Raw genomic sequence first — 21438 nt, forward strand, 5'->3', positions numbered from 1 at the left:
AAGAAGACCCACCGGACAGCTGGCCCATTCTCTCAGCCTCTGATCCAACCAGAGACACAGGTTTTCTACCAGACTGGCAACATGTACGCAAGAACATACTTTCCCAATTTTAAACCATGCCCTCTAATAATGAGAATCTTGAAGCTGAAAGGGATCTTTGTGATCAGCTAGCCTACACGCTCGCATTACAGATGTGCCCAGAAAAGTCAAGTGACTGGCCTTAAGGACACACAAGGCAAGAGGTGAAGTTGAGGAGAAAACCCAGCTCTCCTGACTCCCCTTCAGTGCTTTTTCCATGCACTGCACTGGGTAAAGAGGGGAAAAAACATAAGAAAAAGTGGAGAGTGGTGCCCTGGGCTGAGAGCAGGACAAATTCTCCTCAGTCCTGAAATCCTGGGCTGGCTTCAGGAAGAACTAATCCAGCAAGAATACCCCAGGGACCCGGGCAGGATGGAACGTTTGGGTTCGTGCGTCCTTTGTTTGAAGAGCTTGCTTCCTTCTCTGGCTATATTTAATGATTCACCTCCCTGTTGGTGGAGCTTAGTGTTTTCGTGGAAAACACATGGCTGTATTTCATATTTGGAACCTAAAGGAAAAACCAAATGGCTAAACAGAAATGGGATATTTCATTTTCCAAGTAAATTCACTAGGATCTTTAAATATTATTTGTAATAAATTCACTGTATTCTGTCAGAGTCCCAAAAAGTTCAGTAAATCAACATTTACCAGAAATGGTTACCAATAAGCAAAACTAAATATACCGTTGATTGGGAGTCAGGAAGGGGGTGAAGGAGTCTGAGTTACGGTCCTTGGAGTCACGCCAAGGACTCGAGCCCTTTTCACCCCAGCATCTTTGCCAGCCCCCTTCCGCTGCTGCCTTCTGTCCTGGGAAGGGTCTTGTGGAACATAAAATTTCTGTCCCCCACTGAGCAGAGTCGAGTCTAACTGCCTCGAAGACACGTAATAAGCAAGAGTTACGATCTCCATCTCCACTCAGGTAGGTCACCTGGACGGCAGTCGGGGTTCACTCTGAGGCCTAACTCCCCTCCTGCGGCACAGGAGGGTCTCTTTTCGGGGGGGCAGGAGCCGGGGACCCTCCACGCTTCCAGGGATTGTCAGGCTGAAGCAGCCGCCTCTGTCCTCTGCTTGCTCCCACGGCGCCCTCTAGTGGAGGGACCATTCCCACTTTGTGACACTTCCAGGAAAAGCCAAGGAAGGATGGGGAGCCTGGTGAATCTCAGCCCTGCCCCAGCGGGCAGGTGGATCGGGGGACACCACTGAACCCCAGTCCCTCTCCAACCCTGTCTGGCATTGCCATCTAGCAGGACTGAGCTAGGTACACGGTCGAGTCATGAAGCCACTGGGAGTGCTGTTTCTAGTGTCACAGTGATTAGGTGAATTACGAAAAGGTGATAAAAATCTCTTCTGGTTCCACCCAGAATCAACAACTCCTTTCCCGTGAGTCAAAACGTAATAAGATGATAGAGCTTTTCCGATGACAAAAAGGAAACCCAGAAAAGCAAGGTGGTTTGTTCAAGGTCACATGGTCAATGAAAGAGCCAGATACACACCAGGGCTTAGAGGCCCAGTCCGGGGTGAAAGGCCTTTTCTACCTCTGTTAGCATCAAACTATATCTTTGTTCTGAATGGAGGGGAGAAAAGGAAATGTTCATGCTCCCTCCTCCTCCAAGGAAACCAGAGAAATTGGTAACTGCAGCCTTCTCTTATTACTCCTCCCAGGGATTACAAAGGCCCCGAGTTGACTGGGGATCCTTTTCTGTCATTCCATATCATCTTTCGCAAGATGGCGCGCGGTATGGAAAAGTGCTCAAGGGCATAGATCGGAGTTGGCTGAACCTGGGTTCAAGCTTTGCCATTTACTAGCTGCATGTGACTTTGATTACCTGACTTCTCTGAACGTATTCCTTCATGTATTACAAGCAAGAACTACTTCATAAAATTGTTGGAAAGATTAAAAGAGAAAATGTACCAAAGATTCTTAAGTGTACTGGCTCACACCGAGTAAGCTCTCAGTAAATAGCAGCTGCTGCGGATATTCCTTTATCCTACCCAAGATGCTGTCAAGGAGCCCGGTCAAGAGAAGAATTGACTCCACAACCCCAGGGGAAGCCAGGCTACTAATTTACCATCCATTTTGTCAGATGACAGTCTCCTAATGCAGGCGAGCGCCAGCTTGAGGGACTGGTCTCCTCGTTACTGTTCCGTCCCTTTCATCTGTGTCTTTCTTGGTCTGTTAAAGGATGCAGCCTTACACGTGGAGCCTAAGAAAGAGAAAATGGAGCCAGACCTGGAGCAGGGCGAGAAACAAAGACTAGATAGTGTCACCAGCAGCGAGAGCTTCGCAAGCTCCGGGTTTCAGGAAGATAAAAGTCTGAGTGATGTTGAGGAAGAGGAGGGTAGGTATTAATTCCTTCCTGTCCTACAGTCTGAGATATTTTTACAGCATACTGTGCATCTCTGAAATTTTTTTCTTATTTATCACCCTAATAAACATCCGTGGGAGACTCGAAGCGTAATGTCCTGGGGAGATAAGATTTGAATTTAGATTATTTACAGAGTTACTAATTTTGACAGGGAACTGTACAATTGTCTCCCCTCCGGCCTTTCTGTCTTAATGGCTCATCCCCTGCCCCCCATGCTTGGGCAAAATGGGCTAGAGGCCTGGAAAAATCTCGGATATTCATGTTGAAACTCAAATGCTCTCGAAAATGAACTCTGATCTACTTGTTGGTTTGTTTCATGTTTTGCTAACATTGTTCCAATAAACTGGGATTTGGTGGCATAACAAGAGCCATTACAAACAGTTACGGTTTTAATGCTTTCCAGATTCTGACGATTTCTACAAGCAGCCCATCACTATGGAAGATCTGATTTCTTACAGTTTTCAAGTGGCCAGAGGCATGGAGTTTCTGTCTTCCAGAAAGGTCAGCCTCATTCTTTACTGTTTTGCTTCTTCACCAGGCCTGGTCGTGTGGATGTTCACATGGGCAAACACACACCTTTGCTATAAATCCACTTTTCCTCGTATTTGCTTGTATGTGTGTCCTTAAATGTAGAGTGAACTTCACAACACACGACTTAATTTGTCCTGATATGAGTGAGGAGGCTTGAGAACAGTGACTCTTGGGTACCAGCAGGTAGAACTTAATTCCAGGGGAAAAGCTCGCTGGGTTTCAGACTAGATGAACCTGGCACCCATGCTCCACAATGTCCTCTGGCATGTTTTCAGAGCTGGCCAGAATCTCAGAGTACACGACTCCATGGGAGAGCATCTATTAATACATCCCAGTGGGGTCCTCCCAGGAAACTCCAGCTAGATCGTGATCTGATCTCAGCAGCTCAGGATAAAAGGCTTTGGGGAAGTTGTGCTCCCCGCGAGAACCCGATGGCCAGCTCTGTTTCCCCGATGCTGTCTTGCAACACAGTAGCAAATGGGATTCGGGGCCTTTCTCGACTTGGGGGCCTCCAGGGGTCTGTATTGGTAGAGAAGCGCTTCACGTTTGGGGCGACGCCACCTGCATTGGGAGCCGCTCCCTTCATGTAAAGGAAGCATGCGAAATGATCCCCGAGTTCGGAAGGAGAACACTGAGAAGGCGCAGGAAATCAGCCGATGAGATCAAGGACACACTGATCATGCCACTGCTTTCTTCTAGTGCATTCATCGGGACCTGGCAGCACGAAACATACTGCTATCTGAGAACAACGTGGTGAAGATTTGCGATTTTGGCCTTGCCCGGGATATTTATAAGAACCCCGATTACGTGAGAAAAGGAGATGTAAGTCAGTTGGATGTTTCTTGGGCTCATTTAGGCCCTATCATTTCCAAACCACAGACCAAAGCCCTCGGCAGAGGTTGCTGAAAACCAGCACGCGCTTTCTGTGGAGACGAACGGTCCGCGTGGACCGTGGACCCGAGAGCCCTCGCACGGGGCTCCGGGAGGCCACGGTCCCCTCCTCCTGTCCTTCCCCTGTTCCTGCTCGGCTCCTGTCCTTTGGGCCCCGGAGCGCTGTTCAGCGGGCCCTGCGGAGACCACAGCGTCCCCTCCCCTCTGACCCCCGGGGGAGTTCCCTGGGCCGCTGGGAAGAACAGCCTGGACTCTTCCCCTCAAATAAACCCGGGTGATGGATTCAGCAGGTGTACACATCTCAGGAAGGGCGGGGGCAGGCGTCAGGATGACCTCGCCGGGGAGGAAATCGCGTCCCTCCCGGGTTTGCCTTCAGACCCAGCATCGCTGCCAGCTCACACGGGCCTCTCCTCCCCGCCTGTCTCTGAGCATAGTGTTATTTTTGCTGTTGCGGGTGACCTCCTGTGCTCCCTCTTCTGTGGCCTTTACCCTGAAGGCTTAATTAAGCCTGTGTCTGGGCCCTGACGACTACTCCACAGTCGTGGTTCTCAAACTTGAGCGAGCACACACATCAGCTGGAGAGCCTGTTCAACTGAAAGCCTTGGGTGGAGCCTGAGAATGTGCCTCAGCTGGTCCCAGCACTATACTTTGAGAACCACTTCTCCACAGTTTTTTCTTTTCTTTTTTTTTTTTCTTTTTCTGGCCGCACTGCGAGGCATGTGGGATCTTAGTTCCCTGGCCAGGGATCAAACCTTCACCCCCTGCAGTGGAAGCACGCTGTCTTAACCGCTGGACCACCAGGGAAGTCCCCCACTGTTTCTTTCTTTCTTTTATTTACTTATTTATTTATCTATTAATTTTTTGGCTGCATTGGGTCTTTATTGCTGCACGTGGGCTTTCTCTAGCTGCGGCGAGTGGGGGCTACTCTGCATTGCAGTACATGGGCTCCTTCTCATTGCGGTGGCTTCTCTTGTTGCAGAGCACTGGCTCTAGGTATGCACGCGGGGTGAGTAGTTGTGGCTCGTGGGCTCTAGAGCGCAGGCTCAGTAGTTGCAGCTCACGGGCTTAGTTGCTCCGCAGCATGTGGGATCTTCCCGGACCGGGGCTCAAACCCATGTCCCCTGCATTGGCAGGCGGATTCTTAACCACTGTGCCACCAGGGAAGCCCAGCCCCACTGTTTCTTTTTATAAAAGGAAAACAACAAGCTTTCCTTCAGAGCCTCGATTTGCAAAGATGGCATCTACCCCTGTGTCAGTCTGTGCTTCTTTTCTTTCCATCGTGTCTCTTTCAGCCTCTCCCCGGCCCTCCCCCCTCTTTTTCTCTCCATTATCCCAGGCTCCCTGTCAATCCCCATCCCTCTGAAGTGGCAGGGGCCTAACTCACTGGAGTTCCTGCTTGAAAACCAGCCACATGGCGTCCTGAATACTGTCCATCACCTCCCTTCTTTCTGGTGCCTTTGCCGACTCCCCCCATTCAATGACTTTTTAAATCCTGTCTTTTTTTTTTTTTTTTTTTTCCATAGGAATGCCTTTCAAAATCCTTTTTAAGAAAAATTCCAGGAAATTATCGATTTTCAGGATGCCTCCTACTTCAGATCACTCTTTCCCAGGTCCCTGTAGCGTGTGAGCTGCTGTGGGGAGAAGGATTTCTTACAGAGTCAGAGTCAGGACACGCTGGGCTCGTAGGAAGGGCTTACTGAGCAACTATTGCCATCATAGGAATTGGTATAGCACACAACTCTCGCTCTTTCAGTGTAACACTGCATGTTATGAGTTTCCTCCATGCTGGGAAACCATAGCTGCTCTAGGAAATGACTTATAGGCCAAATGTTATCTGGGAGGTGACCCCATGGGCACATGGGTTGAATGTGCTTTGTTGTCACGTCCTCCTGCTCACGGCCCCCTTGCCCTTTTCTAGACTCGACTTCCTCTGAAATGGATGGCTCCCGAATCCATCTTTGACAAAATCTACAGCACCAAGAGCGACGTGTGGTCTTACGGAGTACTGCTGTGGGAAATCTTCTCCTTAGGTAAATCTGGGGGCAGGACGAGAGCAGACAGGCCAGACCCGAACGTCCGCCCCCTCTGCTGAGGGTCCACGGGCAGATCAGCATCTAAAACCCACGTAGGCGCAGGCGAGTGGTGTGCGCACGCGCGCCTGGACCGCAAAGACGTCCGTAGGGCCGTGCACGAGGTCTGACCAGAGTAAGATCTGCAGTCAGGCTTATCTTCAGCCAACCTGGCTACTCCTTCCCTGTCCTTGGCCCCCTTCTTCTAATTCCTCAAACACCCAGATTCCTAACGCCCATTCCTCTTCCCTCCCCGCGTCCCCCCTCCCCACAGAATTTCCCAGGAAAGACCCAACAAACACAGCTCAATCCGCGCCTCTGAGGTCAGCGCGGCCAGCGCCGGACACTGGTTTATGCAGAATCAGCAGCCAGAACGCTGGCTGTATTTACCCCGCTTCCACCAACACCCGCTGCGGAGGCTGGAAGCCTTGTCCACGGCGCCCAAGCACACACATGCGCCCGGGGCCCCCATCGGCTCGCAGACACGCACCGATGCTCCGAGGCCTCCCAAACGCTGGGTCTAGCCAAGAGTCTTTCGGACTTTGCCAGAAACTTGCCTTGCAGAGCAAATAAAAAGTCACCCAGTAACATCCCTGGTTTCCTGTAACGTGTGAAAACCATTCCCCTGCTTTCGATGACAGGCACCTGTTGCTTCCAGTCTTTGAAAGCAGCTTGGCGGCCACAGTGGCCCCGCGGTGACACACGGCCAGCACTGCACGCCGCCCAGCTGCTTCCTCCTGACAGCAATCACTCGAAAGTGCAGACAAACAAATGCTGAGACAGACTAGGTTCGAGGTCTGGAACAGGGCAGAGCGGGAGGGCCTGCTGCCCCCGAGCCCTACCTCAGCCACCAATCCCTCTAAAAGGGACGGTTACGTGCGACCCTGCCCAGGAAAACTGGCAAAAGGCAAAGTCCCGGCTCCTCTGGGCCCCCTGCAGGCCCCGCCCCACAGCAGCCAGCCCACTCCCGGAGCTCCTGGCCCCCTTCCCTCGGGCCCCTCGCGGCACCGGTCCCCCAGTGCTGTGCGAACCTTACATGAAAGTAGTGGGTTCAAGTCATTCTCAGTGAGGTGAGTGAGCCACCAGTGGCCGCCTCCGAGTCTACTGGCTTTTTAAACAGCAGCTCATTAACTCAAGGAATGAGTCTCTAAAGGATGCGCTTTCTCTAGAGTTCCTTGTAGGGAGAGGGGAGGGACCCCTCAGGTGCCACCCTTTCTCCTGACCAAACAGACCAGAGCAGCCACGGGAACAGCCTGCGGGCATCTGACACCCGGGACCAGGGCGCCGACCAGCCAAGCCGGTCGCCAGCAAGGATCCGCTGAGCTGCCCTGGGGCTTGCGCTGTACCTGAGGTCCATTCGCCTCACCGGGAGTTCACTACCCAGCCCTCCCCTCGCAGGGAGGAAACAGACACGGAATTGCCCCCCGGGGCGTTTCGTGCCCTGAGGCCGTAACATGCCCTGTGTTCTCTCCCATCGTCTGGTACAGGTGGGTCCCCGTACCCGGGCGTGCAGATGGACGAGGACTTCTGCAGCCGCCTGAAGGACGGCATGAGGATGCGGGCCCCGGAGTACGCCACGGCCGAAATGTGAGCCCCCGTCACCCCCAGCCCGTGGCTACCCCCGCCAGGACGCCTCAGGAGGGGGACCTGACGTTCAGAGCCCCCGTCCTGGGAGATGCAGAGGGCTCTCCTTACTCCAGGTCGCCCCTGCCTAGCCCCCTGGGGCCCAGCCGTGCCAGGAGCACGTTCCAGAAGCGAGGCGTCACGTCCTGTACCCGTCCCTGCCTAGAGCTTCTCTCCACCCACGACGTAGCTGGGAGCCGAGGTTAGGAACGCAGCGTCTAGCTAGGAGCCCGGGCACAACTGAGCAGCCCACCCGGGAAGTGGAGGCCAGACCCCGTGCCTGCTCACGAAGTGGGCCCACGGGCTCCGCAGCTGAGCGGCCCTCCAGCCACACCCGGGACCATGGGGGGCTGACCGGAGTGTAGGGGGAGACCTGGAGGAGAGGAAGGGGGGGGTCCGGACTGGGCAGGAACCCTGCTCCCCAGAGGCCTGCGTGGGCAACGAGGCACCTTCAGCCTGTGCGGAGCCGGGGGCTGGGGCCGCTGCTGGCGGTGGCCCCTCCACTCGGACCCGTGGCTCTAGGAGGACGGGAGGCCTGGGGTGAGGGCTGTCCGCCTTGGACAAGGGCTTGCTCGCCTCTCTCAGACTCTGTCTTCTTGACGCTCTGTGGGCGTTTTGCCCTGAGGCCTGGGCAGGAAGGTGATGACCCCGGCAGTTCTGTCAGGCTGCTAGACAAGGACTCGCCCCCCCGTCCACGCTCGCGGTGGTACCACCTTTCCCGAACCGACAGGGGGCCCCCCCGTCCCACCCCCACAACTTGGGGCCGTCAGGAGCCCCTCGACGGCCTTTGGGAGGAGTCGGAGGGAACGAAGGAAGTGTGGGCTTGGCCAAAGTGCCCTCTCTTTCCTCCACGGCCCAGAGACAAGCTAGGTCAGACCCGGGACCAGGAGGTCGGGGGACTCGGGCCACGGAGGCAGGGCTGGGGAGCGGCCTGAGTGCAGAGGGGAGAAGGGACCCGGCCTTCTCAGTCGTACGTGGTGTCCTTGCCGGGAAAGCACAAGGCCCTTCTGAGAGCTGGGGACACGGCTAGATTAGCCCCAGGCCTGCGCTGGACTGGAGAGAGATTTTAAAAGGCAGGCGAGTTCTTAATTGCTCACTTCTTTTACGTGGTGGAGAGGGGCAAACACCAGGAGGTCTGGTTTAAAATGAGATGACTTTGCACTTTACAGTTTTCTAAGTGTTTTCCCCCTGCCACGGTCTCGTATGAAGACCCCAGCCCGCTTGAGGGGCAGGCAGACGGGAATTTTCACCTGAATTGGATGAGTGATGAAACTAAGCCTCTGAGAAGTCTCGTGATTTGTCAGCTAAATAGGGAGGAGACAGATTTAAAGGCGGTCCTCTGGACTGAGCTCCCTAGATCACAGGACTGTTAAATTAGGAATATACCCCATGTTCCTTAGAAGAAATGTCTAATATGTCCACTCATGCTTTGAATTAAATATTTCCTTTGACTTTTCATATAATCTGAAAATCACAAGAGCAAGTTCCCAGGGACTAACAGTTACAATGATTGCAGTCATTAACAGCAGCATTTAATATTTATTAGTTATTTAGTGCTTATTAAGCATCAGGCACTGCCTTAGGCACTTTAACGTATTAATTTACCTCATTCTCATAACAACCCTATAAAGTGGGTGCTATTATCTCCATCTTACAGATGAGAAAACCAAGGCACAGAACACCTAAGTGATTTGCCACTTTGCCAATTAGTCAAGCAAACTGAGTCTGAGTCCAGAGCCCCCAACACCCCCCTACACACCTGCAGGGTGTGTCTCCAATTCTTATCCAGGTTCTGGTCCAAAACAACTCACATCAACTTTGGGCCCAAAACTCACTTGGACTTTATCAAACCTTCAAATCTTTATAGAAGGTAGCACTTGTTCCCCAGTCCATAGAAAGAAGGATGGTTCCTCAATTCTAGGGAGTTTATTTTAGAAACTATAAAAAGAAAGAAGCAGCTTTGTGAATTATTTGTTGAGAAGTCCAGAATTCAAACCTTCAGCGTTTGAAAGCTGATGGATCATTTCCTTCTTGTTTGTTCCAACAGTGGGAAGGCCCTGGTGAGGATGAAGGGCAGCTCTCAGAACTAGGGTTCTGTGACCTGAACTTGGTCTAAATTGGCATGCCCTTGGGAGCTTGGGTGATAGCTTGGAAAGGAAGCTTTTCTCGCAAGTCCCCTCGCCCCTGGCTTGTTTTCTAGAAGGGCTGTGGGGTTGGGTGTAACTGGTGTCTCTTTTCTTTATTAAACCTGTTTACTTAGTGATGTAAAACGTTTTAACGTGAGTCACTAATTCCTCACCCAGAGCCTGTTTAATCAGATGTCTTTCAATAAGGGAAGAAATAATGAATGTTTTGATTTTTTTTTTTTCTTTTCCTTTGGTGTTTGAGATGATTTGCACTGAATTTTAGGCAAGAGGAGTGGAAACTAGAAGTCAGAAACCAAGAATCAAAATAGAAAACAGCAATAGTCGCAGGTGATCCCTTCGGCTGGTTTCAGCAGAGAGGAAGCTGGGAGAATCCTGCTTACCGTCCTTGCATGTCCCCCCCAGCTGCCTCTCAGCGGTGAAGTGATGCTGGTCGGGATAAGCCTGGGGCCTCTGCTTGACCAATGCTCCCTGCTCTCAGGGCCCCCCCCCCTTTTTTTTTTGACTGGTTCAAGCCTTTCTTGCTTTGGCTGCCTTGTATAGAATATCTGTGTATATATTTACTGTTCTTCCAATGGCCTCTGAGAATCTGTTTCTTGCTTTAGACAAGGTAAGGCAGACACAGGCCAGCCTCTGCCACAGCCCATGCCCCTGGGGTGAGGATCCCAGACTCGAGTCTCATGACCACCTGCCTCTGTAGCGTGCATTTTTGTACCTATCTCAATAAATTAGTAAGGTGTGTAAACGGACCTTAATATGAGATCCACATGGGACTGTCTTATGCTACTCTAGCCCTTTGGTCGCTAGCAGGCTGGCCCGGGTTGCCTGGACGGAGCACGTGCCTTGAGCCCTCACTCTAAGGCACTGCTGGTCAGGGAGAGTTAAGGGACCTGTCCTGTGTCCCCCAGAGAGCAGTGACGACAGCCCAGAGTCCCAGCCTCCCTGGTGTCTATAAGTTGAGCCCCATTGCAGTGGTACCCGACACCGGCCCACATAGCACACTCACCCAAGGGCCCTCACCGCTCTTAGAACAAGTCATCCCACAGCCCGCCCCTAGGATTTAGGGCAAACAGGTCCAGTAGATGAGACACAGGTGGGAGGGAACCAGAATCATCTTCTGAAAAGAGTCTTGACCCAGAAGTTTGGACAAATGGAGGAAAATTAGCGATTCAGACATGTGATTCTTTATGAACTCCTGTCCCTAAACAAAGACTTAAGTACCCAGCAAGCAGATATCCTATCAGAAAGTAGGACCTCGGCTCCACCAGCCAACTATCAGGAGAGTTTGCTTGTGAAGACCAGTGCCTGCGGAAAGTTCTGAAGACCACGTGGTGCTCCCACCCCCTTGGGTACCTAGAATTTTATCCCGGGGTTAAATCAGAGCCTTTGGACACGCACACCTGGACCACACTGTTCTGCCTCTTAGAATTGTTTTTACCAAATGGTATTTTTTGCCGTTGAGACTTTGGCCAGCATTGAAAGACAATGTACAAGACCGTCCCACGAAGTCATTATTACCCGGATGATAATGATGCAGCTGAGAGGTGTCTACAAGAACCTCCTTTCAGATTTCAGTTCTAGGAGCAGCCATACTTCTTCCAAGTAGCTGGTTTATTTTTAGCTTCCGGCTCATGTGCATCACATAACTGGTTATTCCTTCCTTTCATCAGCTGCCTGGAAGCTTAGAGCATTGCCTCTGTCAAACTACTCAGAATCATGATATAAATTGGGCATGTTAACTCTGCCTGTAGTTTCACCTTTTTTCACTGTTATTTTTATATCCCTCCTGATGCTCTGCTTTCCTTTTCTTTTTTTTTTAACCTTCCTATATTCTTTCTGTCTGTCAGCCACCTCATAGACTTTGACACAAAACAGGGATAGCCTTAAGAGACGCTTGGAGCTGTGGGTGCCGCCTGCAGGCTCACATCTGAGAGGTGGCAGCAGGGACGCGCCACCTCAGGCGCATCCTGGCAGCGCCCAGGTCCCAGCAATGTCTGTAGTCTGCCTTAGGAATTAGGGGTTCATGGAAGGAGCAGCACGTTCTCTTCTAGGAGATCAGTCTGACTTCCTTCAGCAGACGTTTGTTGGGTGCGCACAGGCAGGCCCTGGGTTAGGTGAGGGGTCTGGAGAGGACGTCCCTGTCTGCGCAGGGCTCCCAGCCGGGTTCTGACCCAGAGCCAGAGTCAGGCCCATTCAGATTCTGATCCGACCTGGTCAGAGTCCTCTCTAGTCTAGGGGGTCTCCCGAGAGAAGAGATGACTTACAATCAACATCTCGAGGAGAACAAAGAGCCCAAAGAGAATAGATCCTTAAGCCAATGTGTGTACAGACGCCTGGCAGGTGGTTTGCCCAGAAGGGGCAGGTAGAGACCTCTACTCCCTGCAGACGTGACTGAGAGAAGCCCGATACCCTTCGGTCTAAAATGTCAGGAGCATCACAGAGGAACCCTGTTGACATTTAGATCCCGGGACAAGAGTCGGCTTCTGGGACACTAAGACAAATGGTTTCATATCCAGAAGCCAGCTTGTACTTTTGCCTTGTGTGGGGAGAGGCCAGTTTGTAACGGCGGCTTTGAAATGCTGGGGGTGGGGCAATCAGCCACATGGAAGGAACTAGCACACGGCCCGAGGAGCTACCCACACTCTGTGTGGACGTCCACCTTTTGGAAGTGATGTGGGTCGTGTACACAGTGCCGCCCCTGCCCACCTCCACTGCTGAGCTCGACAAGGCAGCTGTGAGGGGTCAGACATCCCATGTGCTCATGCAGGAGCCCAAGACAGCCTTCATTCCAGCCTGAGAAGGTCCTAAGACTGCAGACTATTCACCCGTGGGTATCTGTGTCTATATCCACTTTTCACCTTTAAGGACACTGTCCTGCTTTGGACAGTGAAGGGAGGACATGACGCTTCATGGCCGAGTGACCACTGGCGTTTCCCCCCAGACAGCTCGGCTTCCCTCAGAGCTCAGCCCCCCCTCCCCCCAACAGCCTGGGTCGTCATGGGCTCCGGGGGGGTTGGTTTGTGAGTCTGCCTGTGTAGACGTGTTTTCCACTACCAGCAGGACCTGGCCCGAGCAGCCTTTTTATGTGTCGCGGCTGCGTACCCACATCTAAACGTGGAGCAAATACCACATACTACGAAAAGCATCATCTTTATACCCACGACAACACCCATCCCTTGGCCAGTGTGTAGGGCGATCTATGTACTCCCCACTGCTCTCCAGCAATCTCTGCTGTGCTCTCACCCAACAGCTACCAGATCATGTTGGACTGTTGGCACAAAGACCCAAAAGAAAGGCCAAGATTTGCAGAACTTGTGGAAAAACTAGGCGACTTGCTTCAAGCCAATGTACAACAGGTAAATTTATCTAGAATATCAGAAGGCCAAATGCCTTCAATATAAGTCAAGGGAGTGTCTTATTTGTCTGTTATTTTAATGGCTATTAATAGCTGAGCTCACCAGTAAAAGAAAACACGTGTGGGGGTGTGTGGGCGTGTGTGGGCGTGTGTGGGTGTGTGCAGACTTATCTTCCCAAGACACAATCAAGATTGTGGAAATGACATAGTTGAACTGAAACAGTGTTCCACAGAAACAGGCTGAAGTAGAAATGCATGCAACTAGAGCTGTCTTTGGTGTTTTAGGATGGCAAAGACTATATCCCACTCAATGCCATACTGACGGGAAATAGTGGGTTTACGTACTCAACTCCTGCCTTCTCAGAGGACTTCTTCAAGGAAGATATTTCTGCTCCAAAGTTTAATTCAGGAAGTTCTGATAATGTCAGGTAAGATCTTTCTTTCCCCAACTTCATTTTATAAAATTTTCAAACATAAAAAAAAGCCCACCTCCTAAACCCAACAATACATTTTACCTTATTTTGTCTATGTACTCTATACGTGTGTATGTGTGTATTTTTCTTTTTGCTGAACCTTTTGAAGAAGGGCATAAGGCACTGTAACACCTTCCCTCTAAATACTTTGGTATACATCTTGTACGGGATATTCTTCTGTGCCACCACACCAAAAATTATCACACCAAAGAAAATTGATAATCCCTTCATACTATTAAATTTTCAAATTTCCATTATTTTCCCCAAATGTCTTATGTACCTTTTTTAAAAGCATCATCCAATCAAGAACACTTTGCATTTTCTTTCATTTCTTTAGTCTGTCTTATTCTAGAAGAACTCCTCTTTTGTTCCCCCCAATGACCTTGACTTTTTTCATGATACCTTCGATAAAATGCAACAAACTGGATTTGTTTTCTTACCTGACAAACTAAGGTACCTCTCGTTAGCCTGGAGGAAACTGGAGAGGGTGTAAGGGAAGACAGATGTACTGAGTAGCCGTGCTGGGCGGGGCCAGCACCTCAGTCCTGGCAGTGACACGTGTGTCACACACATTCAGTGCTAATGGTTAGACACGTGCTGTGTGGTCTGGCACCATGCTGGGCTCTTTGCATACCTCACCTCCTTTAATGCTCAAACCAATCCTGTGAAGTACTCCTCTTATACAAGTGGGGACATTAGAGCTCCACAGAGGACAGCTCGCCAAAACTGTGCGGCTCGAAAGCCGCAGAACAGAACTTCTAACCCAGGTGTTCTGGCACTCCCTCCCTGTCCCTGTGTAGTCAGGACTCGTTTCAGGACTGTTAGACTATCCTGTGGGCCTTCTAGCATTTTTGTCTGCAGTCGGTACACTCCTAGGGCTCCAACCTCAGTTCAGCCAAGCTTGGCAGGTGACTAGGGAAGAGCTGGAAAGACTGATGGTCTGGGACAGGCCTGGAAGAAGTCCAGTGGCCGGCCCAGATTTGCGGTGCTGGGTCACAGGTCAGTGGCACAATTCATACTTCACAACCAGCCCAGATGAGTCATCCATTGTTTTAAAGATGAGAAAAGTAAGCGTGGATTAAATAAATTAGCAGGGGCAGATTGGGTCAAAGGAAGGTGTCAAAGTTACACGGGCCTTTCCAGTCTGTTGCTTAGCCTTGGGCCCAATAGGAAGCATGCCTAAGAGATGGGGCCTTGTCAGTGGTGACAGGGCCTCCGGTGAGGGGGCATACAGTGGGTCCCTCTACCGGCCCCTCCTAACAGATCAACCAAAGCTCAGCAGGCAGTCACAGGGAGCTCATCCAAATACTACCCCTTTCTCCCGATCTGTGATCGCAAAACTGGATACACAAGACTAGCCCTGGTGCTTCATTATGCCATTGAATCAGCTGTGTGACCCTGACGGGTCATGTCCTTTTGGAAGTAGCAGCTGTACATGATGAAGCCACATCACCTCTCTGGGCATCATTTCCCATTTCTTTGTAACATGGGTGTTTAGACCAGATGACGACTCGGGTCTCTTCTCAGCCCGACACCATCTGGTTCCACGGGGGACCAGAGGCCTGACCACTACCGCGTCTCTCAAGGGTCCCTCTGGGGTTTTGCTCAAAACTATGCAACGTGGATTAGCAACCACGGGAGGAAGTAGCACCCCTGTCTGGATTCCCAGGGAAACACAGCCAGATAATTGCAGCCTCAAGAGGGGTGAGGTGACTCCGAGTATTTGGGTTCACCTTAGCTGGGATGTGGTGCCCATGGTCTCCTGACTAATCAAAACTGGATGCATTTTCCTGTCTTGATTATTCTTTCTGCTTCTTCTTTAGATATGTAAATGCTTTCAATTTCATCAGCCTGGAAAAAATCAAAACCTTTGAAGAACTTTCACCAAATGTCACCTCCATGCTTGATGTAAGTAACGGAAGTAACCTACTCAGTGCACCCCATCCAAACACAAACTCCAGTCGCCCGGTGGCTCTAGGTCAACGGGGGCCAGTCATCAGTAGTGGCTGAAATGACCATTTCAGGGGGGCTGACAACAAGACATAGAATACACAGAGCTAATTTGAAAGTAATTGTGTAGTTTGAAGATGACCCAGGATTCACTCCAGGGCCCATGTCCTTGCCTGGGCGTAACTCAGTCCCCTGGGAAACCTCACGGTGTGTTTCTAAGCTTCTTGGCCATCAGTGATGGAACCTCGCTTTCAGAGCATTAGAGGAACTCAAAGCTGTGTGAGTGGCCGCACCTGCGTGGTGCGACAGAGAGCCCTCTCCCACGAGCAGCTCTGAGATCCTGGAAGAATCTCCTAGGCCTCTGCTCCCTCCCGCAAAAGTTCCAGAGCTGAACAGCCCTGTTCCCACCCAACCACATAGGGCAAAGCGATCCGGACAGCCCAGCAAACAAGAGGCCTCAACATGCTTGTCCCTTTAAAAGATCTGGGATGTGGGGCTGAGAGATGAGAGAATAAGGGGAGGAGAGGGAGGGCTGGACAAGAGACACGGCCGCTGCATCTCAGGGCCGCTCACGGAGTCGTGACCCAAAAAAGGCCTGTAAAACCTACTGTGGTGTGAAGGTGATGACCACAAACAGCGTGGCCTTGAGACATAGCAGTCACCGCTGAAAAACACCAAACCCTTCCAAACACACCAGACAAACAGGAAAAGATTATTTAAACACTAAAAAAAAAAAAAAAAATTGCAAATAAGCTGGTGAATACAAAGGCAAAGTGGCTGGAAATTTTGGGTTGCTGCTTAGAAACACTGGTTTTAAGTCCAAGGAAACGATACGAAACAAAACATGGAAGGCTTCTTTGACCCTCAGCCCTGCCCACCTCAGTCCCTCGGGAACTGGTGCAGGCCCCTTGCTGAGGCTCCTTTACTGACGGATAGTTAAGGACACAGACAGAGCCACGGGGGGACTCAGGGTGGCAGGAACCACGTGTGGGGTCCGCTCACTGGAAACGCCGTGTTAACAGAGTCAGGAGGACCCTGCATAAAACTCAGTGCTAAATACGAACCAACGAGGAAACAGAATGGCTGGAAACCATCACACAGGAGGGCCTAAAAATTCCGTAGAATCTTCAAGAAAAATTAAACCATGTCTTTATAATTTCTCAGAGTCTTTACATATCATTGCCAAGTCATCCGCCCAACTATCTTTAATATATTTAAGCAATAATTTGCATAAAAGTTGACTAGGAAAAACGCTCACCTGGTACCCGCAGTTTTCCCTTTTGTTTACATTTGCTTGCTTCACCGTCAGGAGGAAGGGCCTCAGCCACTGGGCACAGGGATTTCTTGTGACTGACAAAGTTTAGACTTGCCAATATGGAGACAATGCTGTGTCTTCACAGGCAGGGAGCGTGGAAGGTGAGGCCAGAGCCTGGAGTGACCTTAGATGCGCATCCCAACATCACACCCCGATTGGCATGGGCACCTCTGGGTCAAGCAAGAGGTGTAACCTTTTCCTTCTTCCCTCCTTCCCTTCAGGACCACCAGGTGGACAGTGGCACCCTGCTGGCCTCTCCCTTGCTGAAGCGCTTCACCTGGGCCGAGAGTAAACCCAAGGCCTCACTGAAGATTGAGTAAGGACGCTGGGGGGCTTTGACCAGTTCCCGGAGGGGCGAGAAAGAAGATGCCGGGGGAGAGGGTTTCATGGCGATACCTGAGGGCTACCTGCCCTCCTAGACCATAGTGTCCAGGCCGTGCAGAAAGCACTTTTTTCTCCCCAGAAGGACAGGAAAGAGGGCATAAAATCAGACATCTGCGCGCCATGTTCTGGGAAGGAAGACTGGGATTTAAGAGAAAACAGAACTTGCTTCATGGGCAAGGACAGGCAGTCCAAGCCCATGAAGCACAGCCCCTCGCTGGAAAGGAGCCCGATGTCTCCAGCTGTCAACAGTGCACAGTTCAGATGGAGACCTGCTCACAGGGGCGGGGAGGGGACGCGCACCCATCACCATCCCGGGCCGGCAGCAGCGGCACAAGAAGGGCCCCACTACTGCCGTCCAGCCCGAAGACTCGCCCTCCTGACACCCCAGCCCTTCCAAGTGAGGGCTCATGTCCTGTGGACCCTGGCTCTCCTTCCTCCACACAGCGGCCAGTGGCAACGCTGTCGGAAAACGTGGGCTCTCGCTGGACCCTCCAGGGCCCTGCTTCTCTCGGTGCTCGTCTCTGCCCAGGGACAGTGCTGGACAGGGCAAGGCCGGGCCTACCAGGCTTGCCTTCCCTTCCCGGTTCAAACGCCTGCCCCTGACGCACCCACGGGCAGAACCATTCTGCTCCTCTTTTACCGAAATCAGGGGTCTGCGGACTTAGAGCCAGAGGGTAAACAAGGGCTCACCTCCGCCACTTACAGAAGCAGCCGTCAACAGTACGTGAGCAAGGAGCTGCAGCTGTGTCCGGTCACCTCTCCCCGCAGAAGCGGGCAACCGCGGCCAGGGAGCACGGGAAAATGTGCTTAACCTCATTAGTCATCAGGGAGACGCGAGTCACATGAGACCCCCCTCACACCCGCCGGCACGCCTGGAATCAGAGTCGGCGTCGGCGAGGAGGTGGAGAAATGAGAACCCTGTATGCTCGCTGGCAGGAACGTAAAATAGTGCAGCCACTTTGGAAAACAATCTAGCAGTTCCTCAGAAGGCTAAGTAGAGTTAGTCTAGGAGCCAGCAATTCAACTCCGTAGGTATATACCCCACGGAAATGAAAACTTAACGTCCGCACAGAAACTTGCACACAAACGTTCACAGCAGCATTATTCATAACAACCAAAAGTAGAAAGAACTCGAATGTCTATCAATGGGCGAATGAATAAATAAAATGCATATATCTGTACAATAGAAGATTTGTCAATAAAAAGTATGAGATACTGATACACGCTACAGCATGGATGAACCTTGAATTAAGTGAAAAGAGCCGGTCATGAAACACCATGCATCGTATGATTCCATGTATATGAAATGCCCAGAATAGCCATCTGTGAATATACTAACAACCATTGGCCTGTACGCTTTAACTAGGTGAATCGCATAGTATGTAAGTTATATGTCAATAAATCTGTTGCTTAAAAAAAAAAAACACACAAACAGGTGGCCCGCGCACGGCTAGTTTGCTGGCCCTGACCCAAGTCAAAGGGTGGCCACAGACGCCTCTGAGCGATGGGGCCCACAGCGCATCAACCCCAGGAAGCTGGAGGGCCGGGAACGTTCGGGGCCGAACACCTGCGCACGCGTGTCCTCTGCGGGCGCACCCCCGGGGGCCCAGAGCCTCGCGCCGGGCAGGTCAGGGGACACCGCGGGGAGTGAGGGGAGAAGCGGGGCCCACGCGCTTTTGTTTCCCGCTTTAAAACACTTCCAGAAACACTTTCCTGTGTGAAAAAAGGAAAACCACCCATTGCATCCTCTGCTCGGAGACTAAAATATAGAACATGGATCAAACGCTGGGCGCGCGAATGCAGAGCCAGTCAAACAACGTCGTGACGCCCGGGGTCCTCATTCTCATCCCAGCTGTTAAGCCCACCAAACACGGGAGGACAAGAGAAGCTCCTGTCCCCGGCGCGGCGTCCTGGGCTCGATGCGACGCCCGGAAGCCAGCAGCCAGTGCCCTCCCCGTTCACCCTTGCCGCGCTACACCGCCCTAAGTGGACACGCCTCTCCTCCGGAGCACAAGCGTGAGAGCGAGACGGACGGCTGTGCTCACCTTTCCGTAGGACGTTCTAGTAGTTTCTCCAGGCGGCTGTAACAAACTTCCACAAACTCGGTGGCTCGACACAGGAGAAAAGTATTCCCTCGCAGTTCCGGAGGCCGGACGTCCAAGATCAAGGTGTCGCCGGGCTGCGCTCCCTCGGGAGGCCCCGGGGAGGACCGTCCCTCGCCTCCTCCAGCGCTGCCGCCCCCGGCGTCTCCTCGGCCGTGACCCTGCCCCTCGGGCCCCGCCTTCCCGCCCCTCCTGCGTGCGCCGTGACGCCCGCTCCGCCTCTTATAAGGACGCGTGTGATTGTGCTTGAGGCCCACCTGGGGGACGCAGGCCAGGCGCCGCCTCCGGAGATCCTTTAGCTCCATTGCAGCTCTTGCCGTATCAAGTGCTATTCACAGGTTCCAGCGATTCGACTTCAGTATTTGCGGGGTTGGGGAGCATCTTTGAGCCAATCACAGGAGTAGGGGAGGGCTGGACCCAAGCCTGGGGGCTATTTTCCACCAGCAGTTCTGGGTTTGCCTTAACTAATCCCACCCTCGGCCCCGGCCAGCCGGCGGAATGACCCCCAGCTGGTGGCAGAGAGGCCGTGCGCAGCTCCAGAGACCCGGGCAGAGGGCGAGGTGGGACTCCACAGCCACGAACCCCAGGACGGCTATGAGCAAACGACCCACTAAGGGGTGGACTTGAGTGTGTGCAAGAAATCAACTTTGTACGGTTGATTTTTTTCTTTTCTTTTCTTTCTTTAGCTTGAGAGTAACCAGTGCAAGTAAGGAGTCGGGCCTTTCTGACCTCAGCAGACCGGCGTTCTGCCATGCCAGCTGCGGGCACCTCAGCAGAGGCCGGCACAGATTCACCTGTGACCGCTCGGAGCTGGAGAGGAAGATGTCGTGCTGCTCTCCCCCGCCCGACTACAACTCCGTGGTCCCGCACTCCACTCCACCCGTCTAGAGCCCGGCTCAGCACAGCCTTCTTTCTAGAACCACGTGTGTATTTACACCCCCAGAAAAGTAGCTTTTGCCAGTATTATGCATATATAAATCGACACCTTTTCCTTTCCACAGAAGCCAGCTGCTTTTGTGTGACTGTTAATAGTGCTTCTGTCTCTTTTGACTAACAAGAATGTAACCCCAGATAGAGGAATAGTGACAAGCCAAGAGCACCACTGCCAACCCTCGCGGGACTCAGAGGGCAGGAGAAATCCTTCCTCAGCCCCAGGACTTGCCTCTCCTCCCCGGGACCCCAGGGCCGCCGGACTCCGGGTGGTTCAGGACACGCACTGTCACCTGTCACCGCAGCTCAGACTTGGCAGCGGGCCAGCAAGGCCTGTGCTGCAAAGGCGTGGCTCTGGGGCCCTGCAGCAGCTGACACGCATGTGAGGAGGAGGAGGGGAGAGAGGAAGACAACAGGACAGGGCGAGGGAGGGAGTGGGATGGGGACAGTGCCACTGGGTCCACGTTCGAGAACCAGCCGGGGGGCAGGCAGGACAGCGGGTGGGCGGTGAGCGGAGGCCAAGAAAAAGGCCAAACGTAATTTTTGGAACAACCCAGCACATTGCACCACCTCAGCTATGGGACGGGTTCTGTGCCTCTTCCCAGACGGGGCACGGCTTTTGTCTCCAGCGCTGAGTGGAGCGCGAAGCCAAGCCCGTCCCCCAGCAGGACACGCTGACCCCGACCCCTGAGCTGGGCGGGGCGGGGGGTGCCGGGGGTGGGGGTGTGGGGGGTCGCCTCTCCCCACGCGCCGCTCCCAGGAAGCTCACCCCAGTGAGTCTGGTCTGCTAGGTCACCGGTTCGGCTTAAAGCCACGTTTTCAAAGATACTGTCAGATTCCATCTGGAGTGTTAACATCTAGTCAAGACACTTAACTCAGTTTTTGGTATTAACCTGTTTCGTACAGTTAGTTATAAAAGGAAGCTGAGGAGAAGGAAAAGAGTCTTGCGGAGGTTTACTCTAGACCCAGACTAGGATAGATGGAGAAGAAAAGAGAAGGAGTGAAAACCCCATCTCCACGCCAACCAGACCAACTCCCGAAAACCGTGGCGACCCGAGGACTGAAGTCAACCAGGTGTCCTTCTTATTCGGTGGAGACCCTACCCACACTCGCCCCTTAGACAGAAGAGCATTGACCAATGTCTACTAAGCACTTTACGCTCCTTGAGGAAAAAGGTGGTATGTAATTTATGCAAGATACTTCTAGAATTGGGACTCAGGAGATTAG

The 21438-nt window shown here is 52.3% G+C and overlaps 1 protein-coding gene across 1 annotated transcript in view; it reads left to right on the forward strand.

The window, feature by feature from the left end:
- Window positions 1-20921, forward strand: part of FLT1 (fms related receptor tyrosine kinase 1) — a 168347-nt gene extending 147426 nt beyond the window's left edge. The window contains exons 21-30 of the mRNA XM_061171122.1: window positions 2261-2417; window positions 2848-2945; window positions 3675-3797; window positions 5785-5896; window positions 7423-7522; window positions 12953-13058; window positions 13343-13485; window positions 15354-15438; window positions 17017-17111; window positions 19968-20921. Coding sequence (XP_061027105.1) covers window positions 2261-2417; window positions 2848-2945; window positions 3675-3797; window positions 5785-5896; window positions 7423-7522; window positions 12953-13058; window positions 13343-13485; window positions 15354-15438; window positions 17017-17111; window positions 19968-20169 — 1221 coding nt within the window. The 3' untranslated portion in view covers window positions 20170-20921. The remainder of the gene's footprint in view (window positions 1-2260; window positions 2418-2847; window positions 2946-3674; window positions 3798-5784; window positions 5897-7422; window positions 7523-12952; window positions 13059-13342; window positions 13486-15353; window positions 15439-17016; window positions 17112-19967) is intronic.
- The last annotated feature ends 517 nt before the right edge of the window (window positions 20922-21438 follow it).

Source organism: Eubalaena glacialis, chromosome 16 (assembly GCF_028564815.1).
Source record: "Eubalaena glacialis isolate mEubGla1 chromosome 16, mEubGla1.1.hap2.+ XY, whole genome shotgun sequence".
NCBI classification, from domain to species: Eukaryota; Metazoa; Chordata; class Mammalia; order Artiodactyla; family Balaenidae; genus Eubalaena; species Eubalaena glacialis.